The sequence below is a fragment of the Stenella coeruleoalba genome (genome assembly GCF_951394435.1).
Source record: "Stenella coeruleoalba genome assembly, chromosome: 8".
NCBI lineage: Eukaryota > Metazoa > Chordata > Mammalia > Artiodactyla > Delphinidae > Stenella > Stenella coeruleoalba.
In genome coordinates this window covers 97,589,726-97,604,340 of record NC_137154.1, presented here as the reverse complement: position 1 = coordinate 97,604,340, position 14,615 = coordinate 97,589,726, and the positions used below count along the sequence as shown (strand labels likewise).

The window sequence follows — 14,615 nt, the reverse complement described above, 5'->3', positions numbered from 1 at the left end:
CCGTTTTTTTGGTGTGTTCCTTCTTACTTTCATTTTGGCATGAATTCTAGTTCAGCTTTATAAAAGAGTTGGGTGACAAAAAGAAACAAACCAAGCAAAAAATCTTGATCCGTTTAAAATAATTTTATTTTCCAGACGCAGGCAAATGGTTTGAAGATGCTGGCCTAGCAAGATGGCAACAGGTTTACAAAAACAGGATTCACAAGAAGTTCCTTTTTTCAGGTAATTATATTTTCCTATAATTTCTCCAAACCTTCCATTTCCTCAAGTATTACAAGTTTTTAGGGCATGCTTGAATCATTTAATTATGAAGAATAACTACTTTAAGCTTGATTTTTTGACAATAGCAACCAGTTTTATAATATTTGTAGCCAACGAGCAGATTATTCAATTCTGTGGAGCTCAGAAAAATATTTTGAAAGTTATTGCTTAACAGTGCTTATTTCTTTTGACAACGATTTAGGCAAACCTCATTTGAAACCATCAGACGCCGTTCTTAAACTCTGTGGCTGTCTTTAGTAATTGTACTTAGAAATATAAGTATTAGAGGATTATCTCTAAAAAGCCTAACATGTGCTCTGAATTCCTGGAAGATGTGGCTTATAGAAGTTGCATAATAACTGGTGCTTTATAACATAATATTGGCATAATAGTTGATGTTTTAACTTTAGTCCTAGATTAGTACTACATACAGTATGTAGACGTATTTTATACAACTATGCTTACACAGGTCCAGTGACTAGGATTTGAGCTCCGCTATCGTGATATAAGTAGCTTCCTTTCAGTGTTATTGGAGGACTTTGTGCTACGTAAATATGTTTAATAACACAAATGATATATTTGCTTGATAAATTACCTTACCCTACTTTTGCCATTGTTTATAGGTATTTGCCTACATTTTCCAAGTTAATTATTAGTGTTACTATCTAAGGTAGCCCCACAGAATCTTGCTTAAGAAAGCAGGACAAACTTTCCTCTGAAAAGAACCCTTATTATTCTACTCAACACAAAGATGGTTCTTGAAGGAGGTATTCAATTGATATTTGGGAAAATGTCTATTCCCAAATAAACCATTCTTCTACTAGGTCGGTATCTAACTTTCTCTTTTCTCTGCCACCGGGGCATCTTCTGATTTCTCTTTTATTTTCTAAAATTAAAACTCTGGATTGTTTGGAAATTAACACTACAAACCCTTCAGAATGAATAACTTTTCTCTGTCCTGTATTTTACACACACACACACACACACAAAGACACAGAGAAGCCCCCAGTTGAAACACGGCATTGAGCTCCTTGTTATGGACTTGGAGGTGCAGATTTACAAAGGTGATGCTTCTTGAATGATTCAGTGTAACTCTGACAGATCTTCATCCGTTGCTAACAAATATTGCATTCTGTCTTTTTAATAAATGATAACAACAGTTCTCGTCACTTTGGGAGCCTGAGCCTATTCCTTTGTACATTAATAAGAGCTCCTGTGTCACACACATTCCAGCCATCCTTAACAGTGTGCAAAGCGCCCATCCTCAAATACCTCTGGCCCTATGACCTTGTCAGGGAGATCAAAGCAAAATAAGAGGCTTGGAGTTTATTTTAAAACCTTTTGTTCTATAAAGGAAATGAACATTTTAAAATAACAGAAAGTCCAAACCATTTTGAGGTAACTGGTTTGGATCCTCCTTGCTTCCACTTGGGACTGTTGTTTCTTTGAATCTAAAAGTCCAGCCATGGAGCTGCAACGAAATTCTCGGTCTTGGCAACCTTCACAGCACCAGTGAACTCTGAGCAGTGATGCTTGTGGCTCCATCGTGATTAAACAGGCAGACAATGAAGTGTCTATGAACCATTGCCTCCTCTTCCCTATTTGTCCCACTGTTGGTTTCCTGTTCTCTCGCTTCCACCTTTTAAGTTGTATACATCGGGGCCTGCTCTTTTCTCTGAATAATTCTCAAATTCAGCTGTGTTTTTTTGTTATTAGGAGAGCCTCCCAGATTGTTGAGGTAGGAATGAATGTTCCTCTGTCACGGCAAAGATCTTTTTTTTTTTGAGAACCAGCATCTACGGTCATTGCTAACAAAAGTTGAAAAGGTCTCTTTTTAGGTCCTACAAAGAGATGGAGGCATATGTTTTTCCCCACATCTAGGGAGATGGATGATTTTGCTTTCCATCATTTGTCCTTGAAGTACTCACGCTTCAGACTCTGTCCTCAATAAAATTCACAAAAGGAGCCATTAATGAAAGTACATTGTCTTGGCTACTCCTTTACTTGTAGAACACTGATTATGAAGAAAGGATGTTATGCTGACAAACAAAATCCTTTTATGAGAAGTCCTTAGAAATAGAGTCATTCCCACAACCTGGGACAGTTTTGAGGGGAGCAACTATACAATTTCTTTTCTGGTTCAGATTTTAGAAAATATGCCCAGACTTGCTCATTGTTGGTGTTTGGACCAAGAACAGGGGCGGAGTGAGGGTGAAATACAAACTTTTCCTCACGATGAATCTTCCAATTTAATATAACTGGAAATCTCTAGAATAATTTTCAGGAAATACTAACAAGCCCATAGGCGGTGCTTGCTAGTTTATTACAGCTGTCTGCCAGAACGCAAATAAAAAAGGAAAAATTCACCATCTTTTTTTCGTGTAATTACAGGTATTTAAAAGAATGAACTTGCACTTGCGTTCTCCAGTGTTTCTCTCTTTCTCTCCCTACAACTGAAAGACTTTTCTTTATTCTGCTCATTTGCCATCACTATGCTCCGTGTGTGTGTGAAGGCCTGAATAAATGAGTCTTCTGTAATATTAAACAGTAAAATGATGAGGTTTACCTGAAGCCCGTTGTGTCTGTGGAATAAGTGAAAACAGGGAAGTATGTGGGGGAGAACCTAGAAGATGCTGCTTAACGTTTGCCCTTTTAAGGGCGGGATGAAGTCTTCCCGTTTCTGGCGTGAAATGATAGAACGGCAGAACCTTTGGTTGGACTAATGGTGTTAACGTTTCATTTTCAGACATGTCAGACACCCACACGAGAGAGATCCTAAGGCCTGTTGCCACAAACCCGTAGATCCGAACTTGTGATGATAGCCCACACAAGCTTGTGTCTATAGGTATGTGTCTGTGGGCAATCTCACAGGCCGCGGGCTTTGCCTGTCTGCCATCAAAGTCCCTTCCAATTCCTTGATTCTCCTTCTCTTCTCCTTAGTTTCCTCTAAGAGGGGTAGACACGGAAAGAGGGGCTGGTGCGGAGGAAGGAGATCTTTTGTCCTGAAATGGATGAGGCTCTCCAATGATTAATTTATAGGCTCGCCCTCAGTTCCCTTCTTTCTTCTAACTGCTCTCAGCTGTCAGACAAAGAGCCTGGGCTCACAGGTGAGGCAGCAGGAATGGGGGTGACTCAGACAACTTACTATTGAGTGGTGAGTAAATAGATACATACACGAGGGTTCGTTTTGTTTTCTGTGAGCCTGACATTGTTTTCAAAGTTATCTGATCTTTTTTGGAAAGTGACAGAGACTTGTTTACAAGACCCAGTTCACCCTGGTGTGGGTTGTATCAGTACCTTGTAGTAAGTCTTCCTTTCCCATTGTTCTCCAAGTGCCGTCAAATCAGTCCTTGCCTTTAAAAATAAAATTAATGAGGGGAATGGATGTGCTTAACTGTTTATACTTCTGGACATACCCAGCAATGTAAGAAAAAGAACTTTTATAAAAAAGAAATGGCTCGTTCAGGTCCAGCTTCATATTTGTCCAGAGCTGTTTTATAACTCTTCACCATGCTTAAAAGGCTGGAATGAAAATAATTTTATCCCCTTGCCTCTTAAATGTCACCATTGTGCCAGGATTGGAAAGCCAAACTGACTCCAGATCAAAGCAAAATTGGCTATATTTGTCTCATTCCAGCAATGTGAGCTGAAGAGTCTGTAAACAGAACCCAGGGTGAAAAGTTGATCAGATCTGGATGACTCTGAAACTTTTGCATTCCCTTTTGGTCAAACATAGTACCAGGAGTTCCCTTAAGGCTTTTTTTTTTTTTTTTGGTGAAGCCTCTTCTAACAAAAAAGAGTCAATATGAAGTAGTTATTAACATCAGCAAAAGGTTTGAAATTCAGATGGATACATTTTTTTCACTAAATGCTGGCTCCTCATAAGAGCCGCACTGTTCATGGGTAGCTAGAGCTCTTTCTTCTATCAAGCATGTAAAAATGAAATTTTGTATGTCGGAATTAGGAAGGCCCAGATACAGGTGACATTGTTTAAAGACGTCTTGGAGAATACCAAGCTCTGCAAATGCTACACCCTGAGGATGTTGTGTGTATGCGTTTGCTCTGCAAAGCATTGAGGAGGGTGGTCTGTAGATCTTGACTTCCAGCTTACTGAGAACTTGTTGCTTCGTTCTGGAATGATGGAACATTACATCCAGAAGAAAAAGTCTGTCCCCGTTGGTGTGTATCATGTATAATTCTTTGCCCAAGGCCTTTATCTGCCCATTAAGCAAACAATCTACTCGGTTGCTTTTATACACCTCTTTGAAGTGGTCGACTTGGAATGGATAAGCTGCTAGCAAATTAAACCTGTACCTTCCCTGGATAAACACTTACGTTTGATGAAGGCAAAATCGTGTATCTACTCATCATCCCTTTAACCTGCTATTAAATGTGCTACCAGTGGGACCAACAGAGCTCATGAATCTAGGGGATGCTGAGCAGCCTGAATTCCCTACACAGGGACGACATTAAGACTGCAGGGTGACCAGTAGGTGACTTTTTTTTTTTTGCGGTACGCGGGCCTCTCACTGTTGTGGCCTCTCCCGTTGCGGAGCACAGGCTCCGGACGCGCAGGCTCAGCGGCCATGGCTCACGGGCCCAGCCGCCCCACGGCACGTGGGATCTTCCCGGACCGGGGCACGAACCCGTGTCCCCTGCATCGGCAGGCGGACTCTCAACCACTGCGCCACCAGGGAAGCCCCAGATCGTTTCTTTTAAGGGTTTTTTTTAAACCCAGTCATTACCCTAAGAAAAAAGATTATGCAGAGCAGTCCATCTTTTCAAAGTTTCTAAAAGGCCTAGGACATGATTATTTGATTCACCTGGCTAGAAAATATTCTAGTGGAAAGCCCAAAGCCCCTGGACACTGGTCACAAGAAACAGGATATTAAATATTTTACAGGATGATGAAATTCAGTATTTTTCCCTTCTTCCATGTTCATGAATGAGTGGTTCTGTAGATATTAATTATTCCCTTGGGACTCCCTCAGAGTAGACCAGATATGTTACAGGAAGCTGCAGAAAGTTAAATAACTTCAGGTTTTCCTCAGAAAGACTCTAAAATATATATTCAGTAGTCATTATTGCTTGGGGGTATAGAGAGAATGGGTATAAAACAAACTAGTTTTATTAAAATTCTCAAATTATTAAAAATATATTTATGAAGCTGTAACACGAGGTTATAATTCAGATTTGTTTTTCTTTAACAGAAAAAAATAATTATTATTCCAAGAATCGTGTTTGATAAAGCAGTTCACCCTTTATCACCAGAGTTTGGAGAGAGTAGGGGGAACTGGTGTTTAATTTTGAAAGGGTTTCTTGTTTGTGTTTCAAAATTAATAAATGGATTTCTCTTCATGGGAGGAAACTGATACGTATAGGACAAAATTAACTTTGAGTTTTAAGTTAATATGATTTCTTACTTTTCAGTGTGCTTACCAGTCATTCCCCGACATTTGTTAGGTACTCTAGATCTTTGCTGACTATGTTATTTAACTTCATCAGATGTCACCTAGCCTCTCTAATTGAGATTTTAAAAGTTTCTTAGGCCTGTAATAGTGCTGAAATTTTACAGAGCAGTCAGTAGGAATGACTCTCCAAATCTGCAGACTTATTAACACCTAACATGTTACTCAATAAAGTATGAGTTGGAATAAAGCCACTTTTTTATTTCGCTGGAGCCATATGGCCAGACACATTATAGGATGCATCCACTCGTTCATTCAGCAAACCTTTATGAATGCTTACTATGTGTTCAGTACTTTGCTAGAGGGTGAAGACATTACTCTGACTTCAAAAAACTGATTATCTGGTCAGGAGTCCCTCTGCAGAATTGCTTGTTGGCCATACCAACACAGACTTCAATGAATCATGTTTTAATCATAACGTTTGTCCAACTTCCAAACACCAGATCAATACAGAATATGTTTACTAGTGGGGAGTCCCTGCTTTTCTGTAATCTCAGACACTCATGGCATTGTTCAAGATTCACCCTCCCTTCATTTGGAAAGATTGCTGCTGGTAGCACTTAAAAACCTCAGTGTTCAATAGTCTGAGGGTCTGTCTGTCTGTATTCAGAATACCTTTAAAATATGTTTTTTAAAGTTAAAAGAGTAAAATAGATTCTCTATACCTAAAGGTATATAACTACTGTTCTCCTATAAATGCTATTTATTTTATTTTTTTACTTTCCCTTTTCAATAAGACCTTTTATGACATCACTCCATATCATAATTGCATGTTGTTATTACATGCCTACAAATATTTACACTAATTATGTAATGAGCCATAATTGCACTAATACATGATAATGGGCTAAAATCAGTGTAAATAAACAAGGAAATTCACACAACTAAAAGAGCAGGGTGTTGAAAACCATTAGTATTCTAAGAGCAACATCTTTTTATCTTTGACCCCTAGAAGAAGAAGGTACATGGAGAAAGATGAATGTTTCCATTTCCAGATATTTAAAAGCTCTGTAAGCTATATGTTTATACTCATATACTAGTGTTCTAGTACACTGAAACTTAACCTCTCTTTGTTGTATCTTCTTTTGCTTTCTCTTACCTGCCCCTCCACTGCCTTGTTTCCCATTTATAAGAGTTATATCCTGACTGTGTTTATAGAATCAGGCAAAAGGTCAGTGCAAGGAAATGAATTATATTTTCTTTTAGTGCCCCAGTGGATATTAAATCATATGCATAAGTGAGTATCTAAAAGGCAGGGGACTTGGAGTTACTTCTTGAATTTCCATATGAGATCCAGGACTTAAGGCATACTTGTCAGGTTGAATTCAGTCATTCTACAATTTTCCCCCCTCTGGAATCTTGATAGCAAATCCACCTTCCTGTGATTGAAGTTACAGTGTAAATGGAAGAACAGGGGACCTGGCATAAAAATAAAAATTGCCTAGCCTTTAACTTTAGGTTCATTTATACTCCCACTTTATTCTTTCGTTCATACATGTTTGTTTTCATGAACATGTTTTTAAGTCTCTACTATGTGCCAGGTAGTAGACATGCAGGTGGTACCAGATTTGCAAAGGTGAGTAGTGCAGCCTCATCTTCACATAGCTCAGGGTCTAGTGAAGGAGACAGATAAGTGATAATGCAGTGGTGTTAGGGCTACATTAGAAATGTGTGTGTGAAATTACGAGATAATCAGAGAAAGAACTCTTTGAATTGAGGCTTGAAGGATGAAGGAGTTTGCTTGCTAAAAGTAACGTCCCAGTCTTTCCCCCAAACCAGGTAGCATTGATTGAAGAGAGGCAGCCTCCTCAAAAAAGCAGCCTTACTCCCCGATTGCTGCGTGAGGGAATAGAGTTGGAAAAATTGGAAAAATGATCCTTCGCCAAGTTAGTTGAGTAACATGAAGAAACACCAGCTCTTCAGCATTTGCATCTGTCTTTTGAACGCAATCAGCATGACAGAATTATCACTCTTTGATTCCCTGTGCCCTCAGACACCCCTCCATCTTATACGGTTAGGCCCAGCCCCTCTGAGGAACAGCCTTTAACCAGGCAAAACCAGAGTCCACTTGAGCAATGAGGAGAGATAGCCACAGAGCAGTCCTCATGGGAAAATACAAACCTGACCAAACATGGGAACACACAGAGGTGGGAAGCCACCAAGCTTATGAGTCTGTCTGTCACTCCAGCATTGAACCGGCCCTGAAGATAAAGACCCAGTTTAAAAATGAAGAGTACAAACAGCGAAATTTAATACCTTATAATGAAAAAAATAGAGAGTCACATTTCTATACATTGCTAAATAAACAGGGATAGACTTTGTGAAAAAAGTGCTGAAGCAGTCACCTCTGGAAAATGGGCGCTTTATAAATATGTGAATTACTTGATGTACATGATGAATACTGTTGAGCGAATGTTCACCGTAACTTCTATATTATTTGTTTATCTCTGATTTGTTCATAATCCTGTTTCCTATACCTTTTCACCATGTTTTGGCTTAAACGATTTCCTCTTGTTCACCAACCCTTTAGAGGTTCCAGTTTTCCAGGTTGACAAGGGAAACATTTGTCTTCCTAATTCTTTCTTCAGCTCCTCGAGTTTAAATATTGGTCTGCTTTCATTGTTCTGTTAACAGGTACCAGAGGACATTAGATTGATCAGAACGACAGCCATTATATAACCTTACCATAATTTTCATAGACAACTAATTTCTAGAAGACCGATCCCAAGTATTTCCTTCCTTCCAGTCTGCACAGTAATCTCATGCCAAGGTTCTTGTGTTATTTTCTTTACTGTCGGACCCTTTGATGTGCTGTCTCTTATGAATGGCCCAAATAAGTGACAGCATGAAGAACAATTATAAGACTAACTTGTAATTTCATTGCTTAACAAATGGTAGCTTTCCAGCCATTGTGACTGCATGCTCCCAGGTTGAGGTAGTAGGTTGTATAGTTCAGAATTACATCAAGGGAGATAACTGTACAGCCTCCTAGCTTTCCTTGGGTCTTGCACAAAGCAACATGCCGAGAATGACCATGGTTCCTCCGGGCCTTTTCTTTTCCTAAGAAAGCCTATTAAAGGTAAGATTGGGTACAGTGTTTTTAGAATTCTTGTTTTATTTAATTCTTGCACCCTGAAGGTCTACAGCAGAAATAGGAGCAAGACCCTCAGGCTCCTGTATGGTCTTCATTTCTTAGCTAATACATCCACCCTTTAGAAGAGCCTGTGGCCTTGCCCTAGAAGACAGTCATTACTTTGTCACATTTGTTATGAGTTTGACAGGAAACACAGCTATTACCTGTGTCTGTGTTGGATAAGAGTTTGTGTATTAAACATCTGTAGCCACTTGACATATAAGGACCTACTTAGTATTGTTTAGACATTTATGAAGATTTTTTTTTTTAAATCAAATTACCTCCCTGTGCAGGACAATAATGTCCTCTCCTTTTCAGTGGCATAAACTTGAGTGATTTCACACAGCCATGGTTTCCAAGGGCAAAGTAGTGTTTGGGGTCCTGTTTCTGAAGGCAGACTGTCATATGGTTGAATTTCTACTGACTCGGTAAGAAGGTTGTATCTACCAGAGTTTAAATCATGCCATCTTTGCTTTCAGAGTGGATGTGGTGTCTAGGAGGTCATACCCTTGTGTTTTTTGGCCAGTAGCTCGTGGTTGGACGCAGAGTTTGGGAACTGCAAGGAAAATAAATTATGGAGGCCACTTTAGATACAACTTAGTGTCAGTTTCATCAGTAATGGATGGGTAAAGCATTCTTCAAAACAATTCATTCCTTATCTTCATCTTTGGTGAGTATGGGTTCTGTTTCCTCAGGGAAACTCTTCACTGAATTTTATATCTGACAATCATTCTTAGCCCCAGAAATCCCAAGTACACGATTAATACAAATTACCGTCGTTTGTCTTCTGAGAATTAATCTTAGGATTTAAAAGGAAAAAAAAAAGAGTTGCAGCATGCTACATTTTAAAAATATCCTCAAGAAATTATAATAGCTATAAATGGGTGATGTAAGTGTTATTTTAACTTTTCAGAATCCAGTGATTTAAACCAGCTATTTTCTAGCACACACATAAGTTTCAAAACATTAATGTGTTGCTGGCAACTTGACCTTCTTCATCAATCAAGGAATGTTTTGCTGACACAGTTTATGGAGACTCTGGCATAGCGCGAGTATAGAAGAAGAATAGCAAGTTAATAAACTTTCTTGAAGACATGTCATCTGTACTTCTTTATTTGCACTCATCAGATTCTTTTTGACTTGGTTCATTAGTAGAGGCATTTAACTAGTATGTGGTAACCCAGTCAACCCCCTTCTGGTACTGGGTGGTTATGCATTTCCACAGTCGTTCTTGTCAGGACAAACACTAGCCTTCTCAAAGCTGGCTTTGGCTTGTCTTCTCCGAGCCTTTCTAGAAGACCCAGGGAGGAATAAGTAGGCCAAGTTTTCATTAATTCAATCAGTATGTATTTTCTAAATACTTAGTGCACATTTGGATTTCAAATAGAATAATACCCCACCTCATTTCTATTCTTGTCCCACTGTACTATTTTCCCTTCATCTCTTGCCCTCCAAATTCTAACCCCACTGAAACACTTGTTTTTCTATTCTGAGACCAATCTTTGATGGTCTTTAATAGCTTGTTTCTCTAACACTTGTCCTTCCAAGTTCTATTGACTGCTTCCTTTAAATAGTGTTTATCAAACTTTAATGAACAGGGGTCCCCCAGGGATCTTGTTAAAATGCAGATTCTGATTTAGCAGGGCTGAACGGGGCCTGAAATGCGGCATTCCTACCAACTCTTAAGTGAGGCTGATGCGTTCGGTGTGTGGAGCACACTCTTGGGTAGCAAAGCTTTACATAATCAGATGTTTCTAAATTCCAAGATGTCCAGACACTTAGGCTGAGGGGAAAACATTTGGAGACAGCTCCCCGTCTTTAGGTAAGTACAGCAAAATTCTCCTTTAATTTCAATCACACAGCTTACCTTTTACAAATATTTTACTTTCTTTCACTAATACAGAACCCTAAGATGCAGCGCTATGAAAGTTGCATTTTAGAAATAAGGACCTTGTGACATTGAGTATGGTCCCAAAGATCTTCTTCGTGTTACACTGATCATTCAGCAGACACATCCTTAAGTAGAGCCTGTAAAGAGAATTCACCAGGGGCGTGAGTGCAGGTGCCATACCTGGTTCTGCCCTACTCAAATCATTTAGGCCATCTGAACGTCAGTGCCCGATTGTGTGAACCCACGGACTAGACCTGGACAATTTCTGAGTGACCTTTAGTATAGAATATTCTGCAATTCTGAGACTGTCATTCAGGAATTGTAGGTGGCAGTGACTAGAATCTTACTTTTTAGCCTCCGTAGCCTCCTGTCTTATAACGTGAAAACAGAAATTTCCAATTCTAGGTCTATACTGTCAAAGGGACATGAGCAGAATGGTAAGGAGCAATTTGCAATAATGGTTACCGCAACAATCCGCTAACACGGAAAGCCACATTAAGGCAACGGATAAAACAGCCTAAGAAAACAGTGAATATGAATTCCCTTGTTCCTTCCATGGTTTGTAGATCATTAGGGTAATAAAGAAAAGTAAATTAATTTCTACCTAGTTAATGTCTGTGAACAGGGTTAAAAGCGCTGAATATCATTTTACAGTAGAGATTAGCTCAATGGTGAACAGGAGGGGGGCTATGTCAGACATGTGAAATTCACCACCGCCTTCCCTGGTTCCTGTTTGTGCTCTTTCTAAACAAAAATTATGTGCTTCGTGCTCTACCGCCAACAGCAGTATGGAGCACACGAGAGCTTCTGTGGCCCTTCTCAACCTTTTTACATCAGTCACAGAACTCCCACTGTTCTGTGCTAATGCAAAATGCAATAACGTTTAGCATCAGGACATCTCTGAGTCAAGAGGTTAACGGAAAACACATCTCCCATTGTGTTCCTGCAGCTCTGATACTGTTAATGGTGAAAACACCATGGAGACAAATAGATCTCTCTTTATTCAGGATGCTTTGAGTGAAGAGAAAATATATATGACATGGTTACAATGTGAGAGCCCTCTCTATATGGTGCATTAAGGAGGAATGGGGGAGAGGAGAGGTTCATGTAACATCATGCTTGATATGGCTTGAGTCTTGTCTAGAGGGAGTTTTCTGTTGCCTTCCTTTTCTTTCTGTTGCTTTAATTCTTCCAGTTCTGCTGGTGGGGGGAGTGAGATTTAACCTTTCAAGGTACAAATTCAAGGAAAGAGGACTCTGTGGATAAGCACAGTGGAAGGCTTTATGGAGTATGTTCTAAAACGTGGCGGGAAGAGATACACGATCACATGGCTGCCACTTTCTTATCCTACTCTTGTGCATCTTCCCTTTCTCTGGTGTGTGCTTCCAGTATAGAGACTGTGGACCAATATGTTTGTAAAAGGGAACCAAGGGGAAAAAATAAAAAACCCAAAACACACACATTATAATAATGCTGAGATTTTTACTTAAAAATTACCTGAAAGTGGACTGAATGTTCTTTGTGGCCAAATGAAGATCAGTGTGGTCTTATTATCCACTCACTTGATAGTATCCCTTAGGAAAATCTTAGTCAAGGTCACTTCTTGTTCCTGTAGAACTTTAAAAAGAAATTTGTTTTACAGTTTATGAATTGTGATTAGAAGCTAAAATTGGAGTGTTCTGTTCTTTAGGACCTAAAAACTTTTCACTCTGTGGTAAAAAATTCTGGTTCAGGAATCCATTTGGGGAGGGGTATCTGCACAGGTTTAGATGTACCAAATAATTATCAAATTTTTAATGTTACATGTAGTTTTTGAAGCATTTGGAGGATATACGTTATTGATTACCACTCAATCTGGTTAGATGACTACACTGGCTTTGGTGGGGGTGGGGGAAGGGGAAGAGTGGGGACTTGCATTCAGCTTTTACTTTGAACTGGACACTCTGAGATGTATTTTCAAACCAGACTGATGCCCTTCGATGCTAGTATTCTAATCGTTGATTCCATTGCATCAAGGGCAGCCAGATTTCATGGATAAAATTTATCAAGTCCAGGAAAGAGGGAAAGGACTTCCAGAATGACTCATTGTTTAATGAATTAGCCCCCAAGTATTCTGTGGTTGCCATTTTAAACTTTGAGGAAAAGGCATAGTCTCCAAATCATAGCTTGAATTCCAGATTGGGGCAGAGCATGCTCAACGGTGAGGCTGCAGTGTTACAGCGATATGTTGTTTCTGGTCAACTGCTAATAAGCAACTTCAGAGCATAAATGGGGCCCTCATGATGTGGGTTCTGAATCCTCTGAGGGTTTAAGAGCCTTTAATCTATTTGTAGCTTTTTGTTATTGAGTAATGAAGTGCTGCTAATATACTGGAACCAATGAGCAAAACACATATTAAATCAAGCATAATTCAAGGAGAATATATCCCCAAAGACTGAACAGAAAGGTGCAAAATGAATTTATGGGAAGTAAACTTTTGGGGGGGGGGGTGGAGACAGTAAACTTTCTATTACCTTTCATAACCACCAAGAAGGAGAGTTTTCTGGTTAACCAATATAGTTTTTAACAAAACTGCCGTATATGAGATTCATGAACGACCGGATTAAAAACTTAAAGATTATATTCTGCTTAAGGCTAAGATCATCCTAAATACAATATTTCTTTAAGATTTATAAGTTATTCAGAATCCTGTATGCTTCAAGATCAACATCATAAAGCAAATTTTTTGTTGTATGATTAGTTGACGTGTAGAAGTGCCCATTAGAGATCTCAGCTTGATAGAATACTGGTTAAATTAGATTTTACCGTTTATGTTCTACGGTTTAAGTTGGAAACTTGTGTTAATACTGACCGTGATCTCATCTAATGGAAAATGCCACAATTCTCCGTTGCAAATGAAACACTATTAACCGGTCTACCAAAATATTTCGTTATGAATACGCATATATGTTATCCTGTGAACTTGGGTGGTTCTAAATTCAGCCAGTTCGGTTGGCTCTTCTCTGCCTCGGCAGATCTTCCCTCTACCTTTTTCCATCCTGTTCTGCGCTCTTGGAGGTTGGCCTTCCTGGGCTGTCTCAGCAATCCCTTTTCCCTTCTGACTTTTGCATGTGTTTCACCAAAGGGAGGCACCAGCAGGAGACCCAACAGAAAGTAGAGAGAGAGGTTAGAGCTTAATCCTCCTGCCTTTCTTCCTGCAGTCCATGGAGCTGACCTGGCTTCATTCCTTGCTGAAGTGGTGGTACCTCTTACAAGTCCTAATTCTCTCTCCACCTTCTGATAACCACTCCCTCTCCTTGATCTCTCAGGCCTAGGTGGGTAATGACTTCCTCTCTTACCTTACCATTCCTCTCTTACCTTACCATTTCTTTTTGATCTCTCAGGCCTAGGTGGGTAATGACTTCCTCTCTTACCTTACCACTTCCTCTCTTACCTTACCATTTCTTTTTAATCTCTCTTAACTCTGCCCAATCTTTGTAAATAATCCTTACACTAAACTTCCCTTTGCTTCCCCATCAGAGTCTGCCATTTTCCTGTCCGGACTCTGATTTTCTAGCTAAGTCAATACAAGCTAAATAACAGAAATTAGTCACTCACTTTTCATCCTGCATGGGAGGTGAGGGATGGGCGAGTAGATATTTATCTTTTCCGTAATACTGTGAGCTCTGGAAGGGCAGGGACCATGTCTAATGTCCTTTATAATCCTCGACAGCACCTGCAGAGGGCTTAGTCCACGGTGCATGCAGCTCCGTGAACATGGAGAGTCTTACTGAGTTCCTCTGGAATCCTCAAATTTGTCATTGGCTTAAATGGATTGTAAGCTCTTGACTTAGGACGTAGACTTCAAAAAATCAAGGACCAC

General features: G+C 39.6%; 1 protein-coding gene across 11 annotated transcripts in view; it reads left to right on the top strand.

The window, feature by feature from the left end:
* LOC307190567 (uncharacterized protein) overlaps positions 1–14,615 on the top strand; it is a 394,123-nt gene that overhangs the window by 339,334 nt on the left and 40,174 nt on the right. For 9 of the 11 annotated variants that reach the window (XR_013829494.1, XR_013829495.1, XR_013829496.1 and 6 more), the window contains one exon: positions 136–4,508. Coding sequence is in view for 3 of the 11 variants with exons in the window: in XM_079929807.1 (XP_079785933.1) it covers positions 136–154 (19 nt within the window). In the remaining 8 variants the exon portion in view is untranslated. Of the gene's footprint in view, positions 1–135; positions 4,509–14,615 lie in introns of those variants that run through there. The other 2 variants (XM_079929809.1, XM_079929808.1) reach the window with 2 other exon arrangements.